Here is a 26474-nt window from a genome sequence, read left to right as displayed (position 1 = left end):
AAGCGCTCCGACCACTGAGCTACGCCGAATTCAATCCACAGCACTGGATCAAACCTTCCTCCTTCAATGTTTCCCCTTTTTTTTTTTTGGCCTGCCTCCAAGTTAGACATATATGTTGACGTATATGTCCAATGTCAACTGCCATTATATTAGGACCACACTCAGTTGAGTGACTTGTTTGGCCGGGATTCCGCAGTTAAGTGCACAGTAATCTGCACAAACATATGCACTGCAGCTATGAGAATATTATAGATTTATTAATTTGTCATACAGAATAATATCTGTAATATTGACAGTGAGAGCGCTTGGTACGTAGAACCAAGGACCCGGGTTCGATCCCCGGCGCCGGAGCGAATTTTTCTCCTCAAATATTTAAAGCAAAATGCAGACATGGCATTATTGATTTTTTCCGAGTTAAATAATCCAGCCAACAACAGATTTGTGTAAATATCTCAATTTGCGTTCTATTATTGAGTCTATTGTGGAGTAACTTCGTCCAATTATTTGCTGGGAAGAATAAAATTATTCCTCCTGAGCGATAGAAATTGCCTTCGTCATCTCGGTCAACTCTTGCAATACAATCCACCAAGAGAGCGAGAGAGAAAAAAAGAAAACATTTTTTGCTATAGTCCATACCTGCACAAACAGCGCTCAACGAGCGCGCGCGCGCTCCTTCCGAGTGGGAGAGCTGTGTTTACCGCTCGCCGAATCGGAGAGGAAGATACATCAGAATGACATAGACCTGCTGTAGGTAGAGGAGAGGGAAACGACCACTCAGCTATCTAGTGGAGTGCAGTGCGTATTCTCAGTAACTGTTCCACGTTGCTTACCTACTGCTACAGTACGGTATGGAGGAATCTAAAAGACGGAAAAGTAGTGATCAGGCAAAACTTTCAATGTTGCATGGGAAAATGCTTATTTTTTCATAGCTGCTGGAGTAAATATTCAGTGCTTTATCTGCCACAACATTTTGAAAGGTAGAAAAACATAACATAATGCGTCATTACGAGTCCAGACATAAAGATACTAAAGACATTAATCTTCAACAATTTTAAAACTCTCTTCAGGGAAAAGGCCAGCTCAGTGTTGATATGTTAAATAAATTACGGGATTTCAGTCGTAAACTTACACTTTTCGTAAGTCAGTTTCGGGAAGGTAATTTGGCTTACTGTCGAACGATAGAAACTGCTCGTGATGAAGCCATGTTAAACGATTATGTGCAAATATTAATTGAAATTCAAAATGAATTTAATTCTAGGTTCCAAGATCTCGTCTTAAGGTCCACACCTGTGGAGTAACGGTTAGCGCGTCTAGCCGCGAAACCAGGTGGCCCGGGTTCGATTCCCGGGTCAAGTTACCTGGTTGAGGTTTTTCCGGGGTTTTCCCTCAACTCAGTATGAGCAGACGCTGAGTAACTTTCGGTGTTGGACCCCGGACTCATTTCACCGGCATTATCACCTTCTTCTCATTCAGACGCTAAATAACATAAGCTGTTGATAAAGCGTCGTAAAATAACCTACTAAAAATCTTGTCTTAATTGGAAAGAAGTTTAAAGTTATCATAATAAATTCTTCAACACCAGTTGAAACAATTTCATATAAGTTACAGGTGGGCCTGGTTGGCGCAGTTGGTATAGCGCTGGCCTTCTATGCCCGAGGTTGCAGATTCGATTCCGGGCCAGGTCGATTGCATTTAAGTGTGCTCATATAACCTCGACAGTTGCGAGCGTCGTTAAATAAAACATAACATTTAATGATTTACAGCTCGGACTTATTGATCTTCAATGTGGCCTAAGGGCTAAAGATCGTTTGAATAATACTACTATCCTGGTTGAGTTTTACAAGACTAAACATTAGCAATAATACCCACGACTACACAGGCTGGCTGTGAAAATGATTGCTATGTTTGGCTCAACATTTATATTTGTGACCAACTGTTTTCTATAATCAACTTTAATAAAGGCAGGCATCGAACATCTGTAACGATCATCACGATCAGTAGGCTACTATTCCTTTCAGCTGCCAACAGCATAAAACCTCGTTTTCATGTACTGATAAATAAAAATATAACAAAATGATATTGTACATTTAAGTAGGTATAAAATTTCTATTATTTCTGTAAAATAAATATTTCTGTATTAATTAATAAGTCCAAGATAGTTTTGCAAACACTGAACGGGAATTCATTTCATAAACACTCGCAATAGTACTTCCTTTTGTGTATATTTTGTACGAGATCACCCCTTCTTCCAGTCCACCCTATACTGAGCGCAGCTAATATCTGCATTCCGCTCATGACTTGTGAGCCGGCTCGGAGAGCGGAAATCTTGTGCAGGCCTGCTGTAGTCTAAAGGAGAGTACTACCACAGTCTACTATATACAGTCGCGAAGCTTGAGGTGATTTTTTTGAAAATGTAGTGATAAAGCGCTCCAAGCGGTTAGCAACTAGAAACAATAGACTGTCCACGGTCGACTTTGGACTGTGTCGTATTTCCATCGAGTGCTAGCTCGTTGCGTATTTCACATTGATGCTTGTGAAATGTTCGTTATTGGTTGTAATGAAAATGTTAATGGCTAAAATACAATAATTGGAGTAATAATATTTTACTAGAGACGTAGAAAAATTAAGTTTGCTTTAATGAAATTTATTGATCACGTTTTATTTTCAATTCTGGTGGGATTATTATTGTTTAGGACTACTTTTTTTTTTTTTCAAAGGATATGTTTTTAATTATGGCTGTTAATTTTGTTGTTATTTTTATTTGTTACTTTACTAGAGACGTAGAAAAAGTCTGTTACAATAAAATTTATTGATCACGTTTTATTTCCAATTCTGGTGTGATTATTATTGCTTAACCTCATCCCACTTTGTTAACTACGTAAGCCTACACTACAAGTACCGGTACACGTAAGTTACTCCATTAATTCATATTTCCATTATTATTGTTGTAAAGGGAAATGAAAATTAATATTTATTGGTTTCATAGTTAATTATCGCTATAATCTTGAATGAGTGAAGCGATTATAGTAAATTTCAGTTCGTTTTGCACAAACAAAAATAATATTAACCTATTTCTTGCAGGTATCTTCGAGTTTATGGTGGAATTTAATATACTTCATTAAAATAATAAATTAACTTTATGCATTTAATATTTCAATAATGGAAGGAAGGTGTTAATTTTTCCAAAAGAACACAACGAAAGTGTAACATATTTTGTCGTCTACTAGGAGAGAGATCTGCGATGATGATGCGATAGTAGCGATCCTAGTGGTGGGCAACTACCCATGTTTGCATTTTTACTACATATTGAGCTGCGCGACTGTATATAGTAGACTGTGGTACTACTTCCAATGCAGAGAGAAATTGATTACGATCCTGGATCGGCTGTTAGACTTTCTCCAGAGCCGTATCGAGCGGTGTACAAGTGGACATGAACTGCACTTCATCGTTTGAGACCGTAGAGATTAATTAAAATATTGTAATACATTATCTGCTCTGATACGAGAACACAGACAGACACGCTTCAAGAAATTAAAACAGACTCTTGGACTACGGCCGCGTGTCTGATCCGCGACGTTAAGTTCAATGAGATTTAACTCCTCCCACCAACTTGCCTTAATCATGGTCACAGTAGTCAGTTGTCTCGTAGTCTCTACGAAGTACGCATCGCGACTGATCCTGGAGAAAGTGTGAGTATGTAAACGTGAAGGCCAGTGTTGTGTTCATACAGTTTTCGAGTGTGATTCCATTGCTTTTCTCAGAATAAGTGTCGCAGTTTTACACAAAAAATGTGCGGCTAAGCTTCGGAAATGTGATTAATTCCAACACAGCGTGCTGGAGTCTTCAGATTGCTGAACATGGACAGTTTTTACATAGTTTTCAGTGACATGCAAGGCTATCCAGTATAAGCTTTTACAGTTACATTCAAGTGCACAAGAATAGGTATTTAGGAACAAAATGTTATTATAATAAAATAATAATAATAATAATGATAATCATCATCATCATCATCATCATCATCATCATCATCTTTCATGCATTAAGAAATTGATTCCTATAGCAGCTACTGAAATTGGTCTATCCATCTTTTGGCTGGTCTTCCAATATTTCTTCTTCCCCGAGGTTTATATTTCCAAAACTTATATGGTATCCTGTCCTCCTGCATCCTTGAAATGTGAGACATCCATGTACTGTATTCCTATATTCTTCTATTTTGTTGTTTAATTCATATATCTCAAGTTCTTCTCTTATTTCTTCGTTTCTTTTATGTTCTATTTTCGTGTAACCTGCTACGCTTCTCAAAAATTTCATCTCATTTGTTTGTAATCTGGAGGCATCTTTCTTTTTCATAACCCATGTTTCGTTTCCATATAGTAAACTGGGCACTGACATCACCTTATAAAATTTTAACAATGTATCTTTTCTAGCTTTTGATTTTAGGATTCTTCTTATTGTTCCATTTATGTAATTATTTTTTTTTCTTTTTTCTTTTTGATCATAGTCTTCTTTATAAGATAAGGTAACGCCCAAAAATTTAAATCTATTTACCTGTTCTATGATACTCTTTCCTATAACTACTTCAGATCTTACAGGAGATTTGCCACAAAATGCCATAGTTTTAGTCTTATGTACAGATATCTCCATATAATAATAATAATAATAATAATAATAATAATAATAATAATAATGGCTTTATTTAATCTGGCAGAGTTCAGGCCGTAGGGCTTTCTCTTACACTCAGCCAGGATTAAAACTAGCTTACATAGTTGAACATACACTGAATCGGATTTAAGTAATTACATAAGGATACAATTTACATAATGATATCAAAAGAGGCAGTTAAATAAGAATTTACCTAATAAAATAAAAATAAACACAGTGGAATACATATTAATGTTGTTAGAATCAAATACAAGAAATCAAAACCTGATTATTCAGTAAAATGGACTCGATAAAACAATAATAAACACATTGGAATACATATTGGCAGTCCTGTCATAGTCTTTTTTTCTCTTGGCCATACGCCCCACCCCTTGTTTTCGCCCTTGAAATATATTTCACTCTCCTCTCTCTATCTCTTCGACTGTCATTTAATGATTTTTTTAATATTAAAGAAGAAGCAAAGAAATTGTTTTGCTTTACATTTTAATCGTGCAAGTAGTTTGATTTAAAGAATACACCATGTAGCTCCACCATAGATGCTCACTTGTCTCGATGAATCTTGGAGTACTTCTTGTTTTTCAACGATTATTTTATATAATTCTGGATTCCAGTGCTGCAGAGGTGGACAGTTTTTGTTTATGAACATCAAACAAAATACATTAGATCAGCGTTTCTCAAACTAAGGTCCGCGGACCACCTGTGGTCCTCGAAGTCTGCCCTTGTGGTCCTTCAAAAACGACAGAAGAAAAAATAAAATTCAAACGAATTGCGCATCACACTATAGCTCATCTGGAGCCTGTAACCCAGCCAGGGACCACCCGAATTCATAACAGAGGACCAAAGTACCGAATCTTTTCATGTATTTATGACTTTCTTAATAGTTTTGCCGATACGCAGTCTGCACATTGAAATGGTCACGTACTGTACTATATGTCGTACACCAATAATACAACTATGAAGTCACAATTTTAAACTTATTTTCGAAGTAAATATGACGAATTTTCATGGATTCCTGGTCACTTTCATTGCGATATTGAAAATAACAAACTTTCATTGAGTGAAAGAGAACAGTTAATTGAACTCTCCAATGACACCGGACTTAAAATGAAATTCGAAGCGGAAAGTATGGTTAATTTCTGGACCTCATCACAAGTGAAAAGAGAATATAGTGAACTGTACAATGCTGGTTTAGAGATTATAATTTAGTTTGCTTCCACGTATCTGTGTGAGAAAGGGTTTTCATCACTAACTCTAATAAAAACAAAGTACCGAAATCGACTCGAGTATGTGACGATCTCCGACTTAAGTTTACCGGCATACATCCAAACATAGAACAACTGTGCAAGAATCGGCAGGCTCATCCATCTCATTAATGCGAATACCAATGTTTATTAATTTTTTTTAGTTAATTAAAGATTATCCAAACTCTAATACCATGAATTATAAAAAAAACAAAATGAATTTGCTTCTATTAACATTAACTTAATTAGTTAATACTAATATAAAATCAATTGAATTAAATTAATTTTAATTAATTAATTATTTTAAAAATATAAGTTAACGATATTAAAATATGCTACAAAAATTATAAATTTGCTTTCGAAGGGAACAAGCGTAAGGTGGTCCGCAGAACTGCTCTGACTTAAAAAAGTGGTCCTCACTTCAAAAAAGTTTGAGAAACGCTGCATTAGGAACAGCAAGAGACAATCTAAGATCTGTAAAGATCTCCGCATACAAAACTTAGGCACTCATTTGCCGTATGGCTTCGTACAGGCAAAGTTTTCTTTTCCCCATACGATTAATTAAAAAAAGTTGTAGGTTCCCATACGACAGTGATCGTCAAAAGCTGTGTCGCGACACATGCCCCTGCCTCCACTCAAGCGTAACCATAGCATCATACCCCCACCCTCTGTTTACAGCCTACACTTCGATATAAGACAAGACATTTATCAGCAGCGGACGTACGCATGTAATGTTACAAATGTGTAGGATAATAATAATAATAATAATAATAATAATAATAATAATAATAATAATGATTTATTTAACCTGGCAGAGTTAAGGCCATACGGCCTTCTCTAACACTCAACCAGGAGTAAAACTGCGTTACAAAAAACACTACAAATTTACAAAGTACACTACAATTTTACACACAAAATTGAATAAGATAATAATAATAAAATGTAAGCAACAAGTAGAAATCAGACATAATATATAACGTGCAGGAAGAAAGGAAAAAGCATAATAAAATGTGAACAGCAGGTCAAAATAAATGAGACATACAAAGTATAAAAAAGTAAGACAATTATTGATAATAATAATAATAATAATAATAATAATAATAATAATATGTTTCGATGTCTTTTCGAAAACAGATAGTAAGTAAAAACTTAATTTTAAGGAGCATGGAAGGAAAAGTATTTATTTTGTGCAGATGGCAAAAATATGAAATACTAATTTGTTGTGAAATTTTAGATGAAGTATAAAAGAACAATGTATATTGTCATTATTTTTCTTGTTATGAAGACTACCACGCCCTTACCTGTAACTTGAATAATAAACGAATAATAAAAAGTATCGGCTTCTGTGTCTTAATCGGGGTAAAATACATCGATGTTTTTTCGACGTATGTATGTAATTTGAATATTTCATTAATAAATAAACAATAAAAATATCGGCTTCTATGTCTTAATCGGAGTAAAATACTTCCACGTTTTTTTTTAAGTATGTAGTGTAATTTACAACTTCGTGACCAGCCTGGTACGTTTTTCTAATTTCAAATATCTGCTGATGTAAAGTACACGCTCTTTCTATGGAAAATAAGAAAATAAATTTATTTTATTTTATTAATAATACAAAAATAATTAATAGAAGGATAAAAAATTAACATGGAAAAAGTGTGTAGGCCTATAGTTAATAAATAGAAGAATATTATATTGCTTTCGTTTTTTGGTCACAGTCCGTCTCTGCACTGTTATTCACTGCATTACCTGAGGAAATACCCACTCCACCCCTCTCCCTGCGATAGTGGTGCGCGGGTTGCATTTCTATTACGTCACAATTTCGTGGTATTTTGGCAACCACTGCCATACGATGTATGGCCCCGTATGGCCTCCATGACAGCACTACATATTGATATTAAATTACAAGCAAGTAGAATTCACATAATTAAACCGGAAACTTACAATTGAATAAAATGTACGTAATAATAATAATAATAATAATAATAATAATAATAATAATTATAATAATATAATAAAATTATATATGAGTATATAAAATTACTACTACATTTTATATTAAATCCGTCCACCGCTGTGGATTAACGGTTAGCATGCTTGAATGTGAAACGAGCGGGCCCGGGTTCAAATCCTGATTGGGTCAAGTTACCTGATTGAGGATTTTTCCGGGGTTTTCTCTCAACGCATTAAGAGCAAATGCTGCGTAACTTTCGGCGCTGGACCCTGGACTCATTTCGCTGGCATTTTACCATCATCTCATTCAGACGCTAGACAACCTTAGCCGTTGATCAAGCTAAATCCAAGGTTTCTGAGTTCAGAAGCCACCGAGAATGATCAATACCCTGTTGCTCATTGTTTCACAGCGCAAATTAGAGGAAAATTCAAAACAAACATTTCCACCTCTTCGTTCACCCCTTAATTTCAATCCTCATTGCATGCACTGAGGATCAGGACGTATATCTAGTTGAACAAAATTAATACCGTTTCTCATATATAACAGATTTTTATTAAACATTGTGCAGGAGTTACAGGTAGCATACAGTATATTTTTGTGTACAAATTCTGATTACGTTTGTGTAAGAGCAACACTCCTTATATAGAGGGTGCATTTAGACAACATTAATAACTTCTCTCCTAACAAATTTTGGTCAATGTAGAGTATCCACCGCCCACTGAACGAATATTGATTAAACGAGCGTTGAGCGACTTCCGCCGATTTTGGAATAGACACCGACGCATTAGGTTAGATTAGGTCAGGTTAGTTTAGGCTTTTATTATCCCGTCAAAATGAAGGTGAAATCGATTGAGTGTGATTTTTTGTTTTCTAGTTTGGCAGTTCAAGTGCGTCGATGTCTATTCCAAAATCGGCGGAAATCGCTCAACGCTCGTTTTACCCGAATATTTCACACTTTTATCACTGTCAATGTTGCGCTATAAACCAATTTTCGCAACTCTAATGTAAAAGACTGCCTACACAAGCAACAAGTTATACTAAATGTTTAGGATTAGTGTGAAACTGGCCTATGTCTCCTATAGTGGGCGGGACATAAGTAACATTCACCCAAATTTTTATCAAACTTAGCACATCAGTTACAGTTAGCATATATTTTTGTGTACAAACTCCGATTACGTTTGTGTACTACCTGCAGCTCCTGTACAAAGTTTCATAAAAGTATGTTAGGAGAGAATTTATTTTGTCCATGGCCTGCAAAGGAGTAGTCCCTCTTATAGAAACGCAGTAAGAACAAAATTTCTAAAAAAAAAAAAAAAAAAAAAAGAATATATGCACTATCTGTAACTAATAAACTTTCATAAAAATATGTTAGGAAAGTTATTAATTTTTGTCTAAATGTACTCTCTATAAAGGCGTCGTTCCACTTAATCGGAATTTGTACACAAAAAATATGCTACCTGTAACGTCTGTTCAAATTTTCCTAAAATTCCGTTTGATAGAAGTTATTAATTTTGTCCACCTAGATTTGCGTTCTGACCCACTGTGGCCGTCCTGAAATATATATATATATATATATATATATATATATATATATATATATATATATTATTTAAATAAGTAGAGGCACGTAGGGACATATGAAAATTATTGTACAGACACGAACCAAATTCTATACTGTACGACCTATCAAAATTTAAAACTAGAGAGAAATAGAATGCAAATTCCCAATATTGATAAATTATGTAACGTGTATTTTTTTTTAAATGAGTTGAATTGAATTGAAAGAGGTGAAGTGGGAGGAGAAAATTAAAAGGTACGCAAAACGCGTTCTTGCAAGGGGTTCGGGGCTGAAAGACACTAAATGTGTGAGCTCCAAGCCTGTTGGCCACTTGTCTCACTCCGGGTTACGCTGCTTCACTGAAGGAACTCTAGAAACGTTTGAAAGGGAAAAGCCGAAAATGGACGTAACCTCTTAGGTACCACATAACGCGAGGGGACGGAAATGTGATCAAAGTGATCACGGGACGAGGAAGAAGTGACTGGTGTAAATCTGCACATTGAAAGGATCTGTGTCATTTCGCAGTGCAGAAGGAGTCGGGAAGACTCGATTCTTTGTCGTTAGGATGGCAGAGTAATCTTGCACATTGAAAGGGGCTTTGCCATTTCGCAGTGGAAGTTGAGTCGAGAAGACTCTGTCGTCTGTTGTTCGATGACAAGGCAGGTGAAGGCCGTCAGAAGAGATGCCGTGAATTCTAAATCTGCAAATCGAAAGGTTCCCTGTCCTTTCGCAATGCGACTAGACGAGTAACCTCTTCCATATGACAGGTAATTTATAGATTCTGAAATAGGGCATTTACGTCGTTTGTTAGAAAGGTGGAATTTATGGGAAAGGGCATATAGGTGCGTGGCCAATTTCTCTTAGAGCTCATTTTATCCTGGCGATAAAATATAAATTTACGAACAAATACAGCAGATCATGAAAATACATTCCCAGAGAATTGGTGTCCATTATATTCACAAAAAAAAAATGAACAAGGAACATAGTGCTGAGACTAGTTAAAGTTGAACAGGGTTATTAACCATGTCACAAAGTAGTACACACGACAAGCTCGCCTGGATTGGCTCACCAAGCGAGTACACTTGAGCCATCCCTGTCGAGGGGATTCTAACCCCATCACAGAAGGCCTGTGCCCAACATGGGACATCATGGCTAACCATTCATTCATTCATTCATTCATTCATATTCACAGTACACTTTCCATAACTTTACGATATTATCAGTCTTCCGGAATGGATTTAACAATAATATTTATAGTATAATAGCCAGATTATTTTTGAATAGTTCTACATTGGTTTCTCATTGAACCAGAGACTTTGGTTTTTCGATTTTTGTCCAGTTAAAGTCCATTTTGCCCCATTGTGCCCCGCATGGAAAAGCTAATTTACAGTTTTATCTTCTTCAATAGAACCAGCTATGTACCGACTCCGTTTATTTCGGTATTGTCGCACACACGAGTAGGTTATTCGGTATATTTTAATAGTGTCTTTAAGCCATCGGAGTTATCTGAGCACTAGTGAGCGAGACACGAGCTCTGGAAATGCACTCGGACTTTGATACCAATTCCGCTTGGGCTGATCCCCTGGTTGAATTCTCCCGACATAGGCGCCGACTACGGGTATGCTCGCTCTCTCGAGCAGACCCTAGAAAGAAAGTGGGCATTCTCGGCATGCGATTTCTAGTTATTGATATTATTATTATTATTATTATTATTATTATTATTATTATTATTATTATTATTATTATTATTATTATTATTATTATTGTAACTTTACTTATTACGACAATTATTCAAAAAGTTTCACTAAACTATCGCTTAGCTTGTACTTCTGTAGATAATATTTTGTCTTCTATAAAAGAAGCCAGAAATACTGATGCATTTTTGTCACTTTGGAAAGATGCTAATGAAAACTCTCATATACTGCAATTAACCCTGGGATGGTAACATGGGGGTCCACCAGTCCCCCACATACCTATTTCCTGGAATAGCTCAGCCGAATGGACAGTTCTGTTTGTTTTTTTTTTTTTTATACCAACATGTTTTATTTTTTCAATTCTATTAATGTAAGCATATTGGTTCTATGTAATATTAGAGACTGTATTACATTTCTTCCATATTTCAATCTTCAAACTTGAATATAAAAAGAGGGTATAATGACACCCCACGTTACCATATATGTTAGGAAATTTCATGTTACCATTCCAGGGGTAAGTCCCTGTAAACTTTCACGGCCAAGAAAAATCCCATTAAGATTAGGAAGTGGTGAGATTGTAACTTCTCACACATTTAGGAAAGGTTCCGCGATTTATATTATGGGGCAGTAGATCAAACAACAAGCTTGAAATCCCGAATTCCACACCAAATAATAATAATAATAATAATAATAATAATAATAATAATAATAATAATAATAATAATAATAATAATAATATGCCTGTTATTATTCGGTTGAGAAACTTTTATCATCCAGTCTGCTGTCGAAAAATCTCAAAGTTAGAATTTATAAAACAGTTATATTACCGGTTGTTCTGTATGGTTGTGAAACTTGGACTCTCACTTTGAGAGAGGAACAGAGATTAAGGCAGTTTCAGAATAGGGTGCTTAGGAGGATATTTGGGACTAGGAGGGATGAAGTTACAGGAGAATGGAGAAAGTTACACAACACAGAACTGCACGCATTGTATTCTTCATCTGACATAATTAGGAACATTAAATCCAGACGTTTGAGATGGGCAGGGCATGTAGCAAGTATGGGCGAATCCAGAAATGCATATAGAGTGTTAATTGGGAGGCCGGAGGGAAAAAGATCTTTAGGGAGGCCGAGACGTAGATGGGAAGATAATATTAAAATGGATTTGAGGGAGGTGGGATGTGATGATAGAGAATGGATTAATCTTGCTCAGGATAGGGACGAATGGTGGGCTTATGTGAGGGCAGCAATGAACCTCTGGGTTCCTTAAATGTCAGTAAGAAAGTAAGTAATAATAATAATAATTCTTTATTTATACTGGCAGAGTTAAAGCCATAGGGTCTTCTCTTACACTCTACCAGGTCACAAAGTATACAAGCAGCTAAAATTTAACAAAAAGTTAAAGAACAGGATACTAACATATTACAAACAATAATAGCATAACAAAATCGACACTAAACAATATGAAAATAATACCATAATAGAAAAAAAGAAAGTAAAATACATTGGAATATAGTAAAAGCAACTCATTTAGAATGGTTAATATGGAAAAAGTAAGGTAGAATATAATAAAATGGAATGTAATAAAATAATAATAAAAAAAAGAAATACGAATATTAAATACAATTCACAATAAAAAGGCTATGATAATAAATTCATCGGCTGATAAAGAGAACAAATGGGGGAAAGGAAGGAAAGAAATATATAGCCTATATTTTTACAAAACTATCGCAGAGAAAGGGGCTTATAACTGAAAGGAATCTGAATTGAAAAAGTGCAATTTTATGTCACATCTCGTAAAAATAGAACAGTTTTTACTAGGCTTAGAAGATAATAGTTATGTTATTTATATATTATGGTGACGATTTTGACGGTGTAAACTTAACATCGATGAAATAATCGACGAGTTCATCAGTAAAACAGTTGTCAGAAGAAACACCTTCCAGGTTCTATCATCGTAGGTGAGTGATTAGGCCTATATAATGTTTGCAAGTAGGCCTATTTATTGCATATTTTTACAACAAAATTGTATCAATAAATAATAATCCGTGGCGCTACAGCCCTTTAAGATCCCAGACCGACCAGCCGGCTGCTGGCCTCACGTCCACATGCCGAAGCAGAGGTGAACGATCATCCAACTAGAATAGAAATATCGTGTGGTTAGCACGATGATCCCTCCAGCCGTTATAGTTGGCTTTCATAACCGGATTTTGCTACCTATCGTAGTTCCTCAACTGCATCACGATGCTGGGTGGGCACCGGTCCCATACACTAGCAGCGCATTCCGTAAGGTAGGATGCCTTATACCACGGCGCCACAGCGCGGAACACAAAATTATATTACGAATTTATAAATGTAGGCAGCGCAGTTTATAACATGGACCTCGGATTTTTAGGCTCGTTTAGTGTAGGACGTTCTTTAATGCACCTAGTTTTAGGCAATATCATCGCTCGAGAGTTTGTCGTGTTGCATACATTTAGGGATTTTTACATAAAATTGTTGCAACCTATTCTATTCGAGCCTAAAAATCCGAGGTCTAAACATGAGCATGCCCCAAGAATTTCAAAAGTCGGCACCTATGTTTCCCGATGTTTCCTCCAACTGTAAGGCGAAATGTCAAGTAATGCCATAGCGAATCCTCGAATCATCGACGCTAGATAATATCATAATTTTATTGTTTGTAATTAAATAATCAATGCAGGGCGCTTTAGTGACTTTGTTGTACAATGGAATGAATGTGGGGGAAAAATTTAAAATATAAGCGAAAATGCGTCCTTGCAAGGGAAATTCGAGCCCAAAGGAGGTGTCTATGTGAGCTCCAAGCCTGTTGGTCACTTGCCTCACTCTGATTTTCTTCGCTGTTCCGTAAGAAGAAACATCGGATAATTTTGAACGGGAAAGTCCACCGCAGTGGAGTAACGGTTAGCATGCCTGACTCTGAAACGAGCGGGCCCGGGTTCAAATTCTCGTTGGAACAAGTTCTGGTTGAGGTCTTCTTCCGGGGTTTCCCCACATCCAATTAAGAGCAAATGCTGGGTAATTTTCGGCACTGAACCCTGGACTCATTTCGCTGGCATTATCAACTTCATATCACTCAGATGTTGATGAAACATCTTAAAATAAGTAATTAAAAAGTCGGAAATGGACGTAACTTAGTAGTTACCGCATGGGGGAACGAAATACGGCAGAACAGTATCAAGACAGTAGAGATGAACAAAACTAACTGCCGCTCTCGCTCGCTGTGTTAGTTGCATTTGTCTTTCGAATCTCGCTCGTCATTCTCGAAATAGCATTTGGTCGGCGTGGAAAGATTTCGTAACTTTGAATAACATACATCATTGAAATAAATAACATTATAAATGTTTAAATGAGACAAAAAGACAAAACAGAACAGTATCTTAGTTATCAAAATGTTCTGGTTCTATTATATGATATTACCTATTGTTATATAAATAAAAAACAGTTCTCAAATAAATTTGCATTTCTAAGAAACATAAAACATGACATTAATATCTTTTTACTTGAGATTGCACACTTGATCTTAAACATATGAAAAGAAAATTCCTATGGCCGGTTTCACCAAGCTTCTTTAAATCAGCACAAACGACTTGTCAACAAATGGATCGTTTAATTTTAACGGGATCTTTAAAAGTTGACGGTTTCACCAAGCCTCGTATCTTTAAAATTAACAGGCGTTTACTAACGAGGGGATTTTGTACATGTATCTTGCATGTTTTGTTTTTCATACGACCATGGCTTCGAAATCGCGAATTTCATTGGTTACGTATGATCATGGCTGACTTTGTTTGGCATGAGGAAATAATCATAAGCAAACGGGTAAGAGGCAGTAATTTTAAAAACATCTTCCTAAATACAACATGTTGTCATACCGCAATTAAAAACAAAAATACAGATGCTTCCAAATGTAAATAGTAGGAATGTAGAGCAGTTAAATTGTAACTTCTAAAGGAAATCTAAGAAAATTTAGCGGACTATAAGGCCGACAGCTTCAAACTGATGGCACAATTAATTACATACAAAGCATTCTAAGCAGTTATATTAGGCCTAAATTTAGGACGGGAAATCGCTCTTCCATAAATTGCATACCAATTTTCCACTGTATTTCATGCAGATTTATGTAGTACCCTGTAACAATTTTGCTATGCTTGTGTGGCAGGATTCAGGAGAGGTGTCATTAAATTGGATTTTAAGGGGTATCCATTGTCTCCTAAAAGAAAATCTCTTTGCACCCTTTTCATTTAAAAGGCATCCTCCTTTGGAATGTTGTGCTATCCGTGTAGACCGTAACATTATCTTAAACCGAGAAGAATCTGTTGAAGTGGCGTTAAGTGGGTGATTCCTATCTGTCGTGTTCTAACCTATTACAACTAAACTAGCGCTGAGGTAGTTCTGCTGGTTTCAGAAGTGAAAATCGTTGAATTTATAAGGGATTTTTTGTGTCTGGTAATGCAGTTGATCGTATATGCAAGGCATAACAAAAACCTAAACTAATCAAACGTAACCTGTCACAGATTCTTATGTGCAAGGTGTATAAGCAGAGTACGAAGGAAACTACCTCAGCGCTAGTTTAGCCACAATTTTTCTATGCGGAGCTTTACATAGGCCTATGCAATTGTTTGAATATTGAAGGAAAAACAGGATCTTCTATTGCAGAATCTTTTGGCTATATTACTGCCAGAATATACGATTGGGACATGTACTGTACACAATCTATGTTGTCTGTGACAACAGAAAATTTAGCTATAAGCTTATTAGGCCTATAGAAATAATGACTATTGTAATGTTGATGTACGTCTGATATTTTATTCACATATCTAGACAATACAGCTTTTGATACCCCGTTCATATCATCAATTATTATTTCAAAACTTCCCGCAACATTATCTTAAAGCAAGAAGAATCTGTTGAAGAGGCGTTAAGTGGGTGATTTCTATCTGTCGTATTCTAACCTATACAGTGGTATTCAGTTTCTTCTAGAATCATTCTTACTACTTATTTCCTCAATGTTTAGCTTTCGTGGAATTCTTTATCACTTAAATCTTCAAAATGATTATTCCGAGTGTTATTACAACATATAAGTTCGTCGTTATGTTTAAGCTCTAAATAAAGAACTTCATCACCGAATAATTACGTCCGCCATGTTGTTGACTTCTTAACGCATCGTCACTGTTTTAACGCGACGAATAGGTCCTAATAAATTAACGATGAATTTAAAGATGCGTTAGCAATAATGATACTTGGTGAAACACAAAAACTGACTAACGTGTCATTAAATTATTTAACGAGACGTTATAATGATAACGAAGGTTGGTGAAACCGGCCACTAGTCTTTTAATAAGGGCCTAGTAACTAAATAAAGACTGGGGAACGGATTATTATACACAGAAAAGTAGAGATGTTTCAAATACGCTACTTGATTGTTTACACATATATAATAGTTGCCAAAGTAGGTAAAAGTTCAGTCAGGTATAAACAACTGCTGACTTCGGGACTTGATCACAATATCGAGTCTCGGAAGACTCAAAACCAGTCTTTATGTCAAGGACGCGACGTAATACAACATTGTCGTGCGGATTTTTGGCTTTGCGGGCGCTGTTAGTCTCGTTTTCTCGATCGTTGTTCATCTCTACAAGACAGGATCGCTGAAGATGTTAACCAGGGTACAAATTGACGAGGGAGATGTCGAAGATCGAGAATCTGATGTCCCCTGCTTGCTGCAAAGGTATTAATGTGTCTCTGATTTATCCTTTCCAGCTGTATAATGTATAGTTTCCATATTGTACAGCAGTAGCAAAAAAAAAAAAAAAAAAAACGGACCGACCCTTGTAGCTGATTTCCGAGTCACAGATTCAAATTTTGCTAGTCACAAAATACACCCATATTGTATAATTAATTGTAATAATGAAATTTATTGCATTTCAACAATTTGGGGGAAAAATTGTTCCGGGGCCAGGCATCGATCCCGGGACCTTTGGTGAAATGTACCAGCACTCTACCAACTGAGCTACCCGGGAACTCTACCAGACACCGATCCAATTTTTCCCTCTATATCCACAGATCTCAAAGTGAGCTGACAACCGTCAAGCAACCAACATTGAGTGCACACTAACTCTGTGTGACTTATATTGTGGTTTTCTGTTAACGAACAGTGACGTTTTTTATGCAAAAGCTTTCAGGTATAACTCCCTGTAAAGTTGATTTGAATAACAGAAAACCACAATATAAGTCAAACAGAGATAGTGTGCACTCAATGTTGGTTGCTTGACGGTTGTCAGCCCACTTTGAGATCTGTGGATGTAGAGGGAAAAATTGGATCGGTGTCTGGTAGAGTTCCCGGGTAGCTCATTTGGTAGAGCGTTGGTACGTTTAACCAATTGGATCGGTGTCTGGTAGAGTTCCCGGGTAGCTCAGTTGGTAGAGCGTTGGTACGTTTAATCGGGTTCGATGCCTGGTCCCGGAATAAATTTTCCCTCAAAATTATTCAAATCAACTTTACAGGGAGTTATACCTGAAAGCTTGTGCATTTGTTCGATTCTTACCGTCTTTTGTTTCCTTCAGTGCCTCAAACTTACAGACGAAAAAACTTTGAGAGTTTTATTTTCATCTGGCATCATTCTACCTCTATTCGGCAAAGATAACTGCGTATTTTTACATTAACCCAGATAAGACTGACGTCCTATATATAGGACCCGGACGTTTTATTTTTTTAACATTGCTGTGTAAGATTTTCATAGTCGGCAATCATGATACCATAATCCTTATGTGTTATAAATTGCCTCCAATTGTTTTTCTTATATTTAGTCTGTCATAGTCAATGTTATTATCATATTTGTGTGAAACGTCCGGTGTCCTATATGTAGGACGTCAGTCTTATCTGGGTTAAATAGCAGTACATACCTCTGAATTCACTATCCATACTGAAATTACCACAGTTTGACACAATACACAGCACAGGATTCTTTTGTATCAGCTACAAGGATCGGTCCGGTTTTTTTTGCCACTACTGTACATACATACAGTACATAACTATACTCATTTCTTCTTTGATATAAGTTGAACGCGACAACATTAGAGTCGGCCAACAATGAAAATTATTTTGGAAAGTATTTTCATTGACAATTAACATTTTAATATCTTCCCCCTGAAGAAAATATTCAATTCGTACCCTGAAACTAGCAGCCTGCACTGAGAGTGAGAAAATGGATCGCCGCAGTCCTCGCAAGAGGAGAGATCTGATCCCTTCCGCTGTACGAGTAACACTAGAGCAGCGGTCATCAGCACAGTGCACCCTCGGGATAGCGTCTCTTACACGCTGTTAAGACATTGCACTAACGTGCACCCGTGTCTGCTGGCGGGCATGCTGTCTTCCTATCCCTTCTGCACGGCGGAGCATATCCCGATACACTCCTTGCACTTTACGCAGTTCAGCGAGTGCTGACGACTACTGCACTAGAGTAAACTCGTCTTAGAGTACCGAAGGCAACATGCAAAAGCTAAGGTTCCGATTTTAGAGGGCTTTATACCAGGATATAATTTTATTTCTACTAACATTTCTAATATTAACCTGGCTATACTTTGGATTAACGGTTGAGAACCGGAAACACAGTTCCACGACCGGAGTTTGATGATACTGCGTAAAATACAAACAAATCACTTTACTAGGTATAGGAGGGAAGAAAAGTAATTCATCCATTTATTTAAACTAGGAAATATCGTGATTTTGAGTTTGATAATTTTCATTAAGTTTTTGTTTAATCAAAATACAATACGGTATTAACAATAAGTGTTTTTACTCACGAACTGAGCTATCCATGCGGACGTGTTCATTATGCAATGTATAGTATACTGTCTACAGCACATTAGCGTACAATATGGAGAGTACATTAAAAATAATCATAATATGAATATTTAAACACATTTTTGAAAATAATGGCCGTTCATTTCGATAGAGGCTTCAGTTCTTCTGTGCATATGATCGCACTATAGACTATTGTACCTAATTCCAATTTCCAGTTTCGTCCTTCGTACCAGTAACCTATGTTGAAATAATTCTGTACCTATTCTATAACAGATTACCTTACGTACTGTAAATTTAGTCTTCACTTCTGCCCGATCTGAAAAGATAAAATTACTCAGACATGATATCTACTGTCCATCCAAGTGGTTATGTCGCAGGATCTTAGAAAGGGGTGGAGAGAAATCACATGACAATTAATTACTTAACGAGGCCCTTTTATTTAAGTATTTTAAACAGTTGTATAATATTACGTAGACGTCCAATTTCTAACAGAAAATGTTTTCATAAAAGAGTTAAGACAGCCCAGCCAGTAGCCTTTACAGAGGGGCGAGCACAAGCGGGTGGGGAAAACCGGGATGCGACGTAAGCAAACGGACGCACAGTGTCTGTGTGAAAATATTACCCAATATTGAAAGCTCTTTCTTCACTGGAAAACGCGACCATATTTCTGGAATGCACTATATTCATTACTGTTTACTGTGACCGTAAGACTCTTTGACTGCATATGCGGCCTTGGTTCTGTGTGGAGAACGATTGGAACTTCATTAGTAGAAGGGGTGGGAGTGAAGAACATTAAAAAGTCGGGTGCAATAAAAATTGAAATAAAAATAAAATGATGTCCCTGTACTTTATACTCTGTTTTTATACGGAAGGAAATTTCTCGCCGCCGCGCTGTCGAGTTTAAACGTTAGGGTGAACCTTGCCAATCAGTAACGAAAGGGATTGAGGGTATACCTGAGGATGTTCCTACAATATATATATATATATATATATATATATACGTTACGTGCACACACATAGATTTATTGATGTTCTCTGTCATTTTCTGCAAATGGCATTTCAATAAATACATTATTCACTGAGTTACAAAACTTTCTTGTTGGTAGTTTTTGTCATGGACACTCAGTATTATAAGAATAAATCCTGAAAGTATCAAAATTCAGTACATACCCATATCACCGTATCAGTATGAACACGCCGAAAACGACAGGAATGAATGGATCGTTTTCTTAGTAGAGATAAGATTACGTCCATACTGATAGCGACAGAGACAGCTTTAAAGTGTATATTATAGGCTACTGTAGGCATAATTAAAAACCTTAAGTGCAATTAGTTTGACAATATACTTATTCTTATCTTAAATTAGTGTCTTATTTGATTATGTATAGTAATAGCGGTAGTAGTAGTAGTAGTAGTAGTAATAATAATAATAATAATAATAATAATAATAATAGAATAATAATAATAATATAATAATAATAATAATAATAATAATTCCACATGTAGATGAAATTATTGTGGATCATCAGTGTGGTTTTAGGCGTAATAGATCAACTATTGATCAGATATTTTATATTCGACAGATAATGGAAAAAAAATGAGAGTATAAGGGTACAGTGCATCAGTTATTCATAGATTTCAAAAAGGCATATGACTCGGTTAAGAGAGAAGTTTTATGTGATATTCTTATTGAATTTGGTATTCACAAGAAACTAGTTCGATTAATTAAAATGTGTCTCAGTGAAACGTACAGTAGAGTCCGTATAGGTCAATTTCTGTCAGATGCGTTTCCAATTCACTGTAGGCTAAGCAAGGAGATGCACTATCACCTTTACTTTTTAACTTTGCTCTAGGGTATGCCATTAGGAAAGTACAGGATAACAGAGGGTTTGGAATTGAACGGGTTACATCAGCTGCTTGTGCATGCGGATGACGTGAATATATTAGGAGAAAATCCACAAACGATTAGGGAAAACATGGAAATTTTACTTGAAACAAGTAAAGAGATAGGTTTGGAAGTAAATCCCGATAAGACAAAGTATATGATTATGTCTCGTGACGAGAATATTGTACGAAATGGAAATATAAAAATTGGAAATTTATCTTTTGAAGAGGTGGAAAAATTCAAATACCTGAGAGCAACAGTAACAAATACAAATGATACTCGGAAGGAAATTGAACACAGAATTAATATGGGAAATGCCTGTTATTATTCGGTTAAGAAGTTTTTATCATCCAGTCTGCTGTCAAAAAATCTGAAAGTTAGAATTTATAAAACAGTTATATTACCGGTTGTTCTTCATGGTTGTGAAACTTGGACTCTCACTTTGAGAGAGGAACATAGGTTAAGGGTGCTTGAGAATAAGGTGCTTAGGAAAATATGTGGGGCTAAGAGGGATGAAGTTACAGGAGAATGCAGAAAGTTACACAACACAGAACTGCACGCATTGTATTCTTCACCTGACATAATTAGGAACATTAAATCCAGACGTTTGAGATGAGCAGGGTATGTAGCACGTATGGGCAAATTCAGAAATGCATATAGAGTGTTAGTTGGAGGCCGGAGGGAAAAAGACCTTTGGGGAGGCCGAGACGTAGATGGGAAGATAATATTAAAATGGATTTGAGGGAGGAGGGATATGATGATAGAGACTGGATTACTCTTGCTGAGGATAGGAACCAATGGCGGACTTATATGAGGGCGGCAATGAACCTCCGGGTTCCTTAAAAGTCAGTAGTAATAATAATAATAATAATAATAATAATAATAATAATAATAATAATAATAATAATAATAATAATAATAATAAAATTTAATATCTTGAAAACGGAAGTTAATTCCTAGCGCTACGCCCTTCGTAGTGAACCATTAAATTGACACTCGGCAAGGCGCATTGTTATTTCTACCAGTTGACTCTGCTAAGGTTCGCTGCTTATCCAGGTTTCATGCAGGCAACTCCACGTATCGCTAATTCAGTCTCCTTCGCACGTCGGCAATCAGTGGTCGAAGAAATCCAATAATACGAGAATTGAATGGAAATTGGCCCGAATTACTTTAGTGTATGATGTGGGGAAACGGAAGAACCCCGAGAAAACCCCCAACTGCGACCTTGTCCGCCAAAGTGTCAAACAATTAATTAAAAATACCAGGCATCACCGATATTCGAATCCGGACTACCTGCCTGACAAGGAGCCACTATAGTGACTAATGTATAAAATACGTGAATATTTTTCATATTTACAAGCAGGCCTAGGTTTAGGAGAAGTTAAAATAAGACAAAATAGTCTATTAAGTTTAAAATTATTGTCCATCAAAAATGTAGTGGGATGTTTAGTAAATTATGTAAATGATAGTAAACTGCAAGACTGAATGTCTGTTTTAATTAGTTACTTAACACCATAGCTAGGAAACTGGTACCAAAACTATCAAGTTGTGTGAGCTTGGACTATATCCCTACCATATGAACAATAGCAACACAGCTCTAAACATCAACAAACCAACAAAGCAAACATGTACATTCAGGTGGTAACCAAACTTGTCTTGGTGCCATGGCCATAGAACAAGAAAACTTGTAAGTACGCAATATACATAAAAAAGACACTAGTTGAGAATTAGAACCTTTATAAATTTAAATCTAAAATAATTTACGCATATGTATAAAAGTAACAAATGAAATACATGGTGATATGTCTCTAGACTTGTTACAATACTTAATAATGTACTTTTTTATTATATCAAAATAAAATGTTTGTTTTACGTCACAAGATGTGAGAGAAAATATGAAATATGCAGTAGTATTTCTTGCTGTATCATCAAGTTAACAATAGCTTTGTGAATCTAATAGTGCATCTCGTAAGTGGCAAATCATAAGAAACCCATCATTATTTTCAAAGACACTTTTCATGTTTGTTTTACTACTATGAGGACTTATTATATTGGTATATTATACTTGACATATCTTATGGCATCAGTCATTTCCACAATTCTGGACTGCAGCAGAATGATTGTTATAGGCAATTCAATTGTTTCGAGGGATATTACAATATATTTCCACATTACATAATTTCCAGTAAAATGTTTCTCCATTTGTTACTATGAATACCTGCGAATCTTGAAGTATTACATTCAACTTCGTGCGATAGAAGGATTTATCTTCTAATACGTTGAAATCCGCTCATTAAACTGCACAACTCCGCTGCGAGCATTATTATGTAATTAAACTGCTTCTCTACTGTGCATATTATTGTAACGTAGTGACAAGTCATTCACCCCCAGTTGCGGAAATACTGTGAGTTGGTTATATGAACAGAGTATAGTTTGCTAGTGCAATAGATCTATATGTCTGGCTGCACTCAACCGGAAAGCAATGTTTTGGTACCAAGTTCCTAAAACTGCTTATCATAGCGATGTCAATCGGTGCTAATCGTGTACGGAAGGAACCTGACTGTATCAGGGGCTGAGGCAGGATAGGCCACCTGTCAGCATCGGCTGATCAGGAAGGGTTTGGGGTTTCGGGCCCATCGTGCTTGTCAAGCTACTCGTTTGCGAAACGGGACCTGGCTCTATAAGGTGCTGAAGAAGGACGACTCACCTGTCAGAGTCGGATTCACGAATGCCACCCAAGACACCAGCCAGATTTGGCCAATCATTGCATATATAGGGCGCAGATGGGTAAGTGTACGGACCTGAGCCTTCATAAAGCAAACCAGCAAGCCAGCCAATCATCTGTACCTTATAGGAGTGAGAGCACAGTTATTTGCTTGTATAGGTATATAGCCGGGGAAGGGACGTTGAGAGACAACGTGCAATGCATGCAGAATCAGAATCAAAACGTTATTAAAGCCTGTAACTACGATACAATCTGCATACAATTGAAGATCTCGGGGGTAAATAGTGATAACAAGAGACCGGAAGTTTAGGCATTATGAATAATTAAAATAGGCAGGAAAAAAAGGCATTATAAATAGCTAAAATACGCAATAAAAGGCAATTACAAAAACCTTGCACTAGACCCACAACCTTGCACTTTCCACAAAGGCATTTCGGCAGCAAGAAAAGCTTTACATAAGTCGAATGCAAATTGAGATTTTCGACTCGATGTTGCAATTATTGTTGGAAGTAAAGAAATCTTCTTCCCAGTAGCCTTGGAAAGTGCATTTTTGTGTTTGGTTGTACTGAAATGTTGCGATATGAAATATTTAGCTGTAGTCCCGTCGCTCTAATTTCCGGCAGCCAATCGCGTTGCATGTCGGCTATATTTAAATGTGTGCGTCTTGTGATTCGCTTATGAAGACGTTATTCATTTATTAACCCTTTCTTACCTATAGATACCATATGGCAATAATTAACTTTATAGCATTTATATACTTGTGTGTTACATATGAAGGTAAATTTTGCTGGATAACTTCTATTTCAATACATTTTCATCAATATAGTTTTGTTTCAAATGTTGCCACTCCCGTAACTTGGTCACTGAATTGGTCCTAATACAGCTATTTGTTTCAACATGGATTGCTTGTAAATTTAATTTGGGTTAGAAAGGGTTAAGGCTCGATAAATACTTAATATAATCGCCCGCCATTTTGGCTCTTTCGTTGGCGTTCGCAGAAAGCACACGAAGACGTTATTTGCCGCACAATTATTTGCTGAATTACAGTGCGTTTGATTTATTATCATAGAAGCTACGACATGATAATGTTTAACGGTGTGGCAAATAGATTCCTCGCATGGTAGCTCGGCAACAAAAGAACAAAAATGGCCAACGATACTACCTACCTAGACTTTATAGAGCCTTCATTTCCTAAGACGTAAGCAAAGAGGAGGAGTCACGCCGGGAATAACAGCGTCGCGACTATAGCTACAACAACAGCGCACTGAAAAACTGAAAGAAAAATAACCGTTAAAAATAACTTAGAAAGCATGATGGAATATTCAGATTGTCAATTTCTATAAATGAATACAATATAATATTTTATTACTCAGTCAATGACAAATCAAAGTAAAATAATTACTTACTTTATAGTCATTAAGTTTATATACATGAATTACAAAATTGCGAACGTTTTCGCCTATTCAGGCATCCTCAGGCAGTTATACAATATCTCAATGTCATATACGTAGCTATTGGTGGTGAGTACTATTTAAAATTAATGATGTATAGGACATCTCCATTATTAAAATGTAATATTACAGGTAATAAACTTAAATAATGTTAAAAAATGTTAAAAACCATGTAGTAATTAAACTTCATAATATGTGGAACACTTGTTCAGTCCAATGAGTGATGAATGTATCTGAAATATATAAAAATACGTATACGTTAAAAATAACGTCAGACCCGCACTCACTGTTGCCTTGTCAAATAAACACAAGCAATAATTAAAACGCTTACTGTTATACATTTTTGCACGGCAGCACTCATTGTTGCTAATAGAATATGAACTGACTGAAAGACAATAATATACATTCGGTGAAGTCACTTACATTGTAGCGGTTATAGAAATAAATTAAAATATATCTGTAGGCAATTTTTAATAAATAATAGAAAAATAATCAAATAAAGGCAAAAAAACATTTATTTTGAAAAATAAGCATTTATATTTAAAAAGGCAGAAAAGGGCAGCATTGAACTTGACGTTTCAATCACAAAGGTATAATTCGTACAGATTTACTTTCAAAATGAAGATAAATGTAACACATTTAAAAAAGACACTCTGCCAAAGTTCCGGTCTCTGGTGATAACCCTCAAAATTAAGATTGATAGTTTTCTGGTTATTAACAGTCTATAAGCCACATTATCTTTGATTTGGTTAAATAATTATGTAAATATGTTAACAAATGATTGGATTATGCTGCTTGAAAAATATGGCAATCCTCTTGTGTTTGCAGTAAATATTAGAATGTATCGTTAGTTTCTTGGTAAAAGTGACAAAGTCCAAAATGCAAAATTGTTGGGCAAAGGCATTTAAAGGTTTAATAATCCATCCAAAGATAACTGTACTTCTTTAGATGTTAGTAATTAGTTATTTTGAAGGTAAATGTGCTATATTATTAGTTTTTAATATGAAATTATGTCTTAAATTGTCATAATGCTTGGAAGCCTTCAATGTGACTTGGTCACTTTACCAAGAAACCGACGATATGTGGGCTATCAATATTTACCCCCGAAGTCTTCAATTTTATATCGCATAATTAACGATGCTGTATCAACTACAAGGTTATCCATTTTGTGATAGCGAGATAGTATTTTGACGAGATTTGACAGGATTTGTTATGGATTGCCTTACCTTCCCCTTACCTTATAAAACCCCAATCAGGTAATCAATCAGTCCAATTTGAACCCATGTCCGAGTGTAGCCTCCGGTCAGAAGACCAGATTTTTAACCCTGACCCACTACGTCAGTGGCTACATACTGTTAACATACTAATTATTATTCTTTTTATTTCCTTCTTTTTTCGCGTTTTCCTCCTTTACCTTTACTCGGTATTGAGGGTTTTGTATTCTATTTGAACCACACATTAGATCAGGCATGTCAGAAATCAGACTCT

General features: G+C 36.0%; 1 protein-coding gene across 5 annotated transcripts in view; it reads left to right on the top strand.

Moving 5' to 3' along the window:
- Nucleotides 1-3572: 3572 nt before the first annotated feature.
- The window catches only part of LOC138703117 (ATP-binding cassette sub-family G member 1-like), a 96290-nt gene continuing 73388 nt past the window's right edge, over nucleotides 3573-26474 (top strand). Inside the window, exon 1 of one of the 5 annotated variants that reach the window (XM_069830712.1) lies at nucleotides 3573-3689. In XM_069830712.1, coding sequence (XP_069686813.1) covers nucleotides 3586-3689 — 104 coding nt within the window. In that variant the 5' untranslated portion in view covers nucleotides 3573-3585. The other 4 variants (XM_069830707.1, XM_069830711.1, XM_069830710.1 and 1 more) reach the window with 4 other exon arrangements.

This window comes from Periplaneta americana, chromosome 7, assembly GCF_040183065.1.
Source record: "Periplaneta americana isolate PAMFEO1 chromosome 7, P.americana_PAMFEO1_priV1, whole genome shotgun sequence".
Classification (NCBI taxonomy): Eukaryota; Metazoa; Arthropoda; class Insecta; order Blattodea; family Blattidae; genus Periplaneta; species Periplaneta americana.
This window is presented reverse-complemented; position numbering and strand designations above follow the sequence as displayed.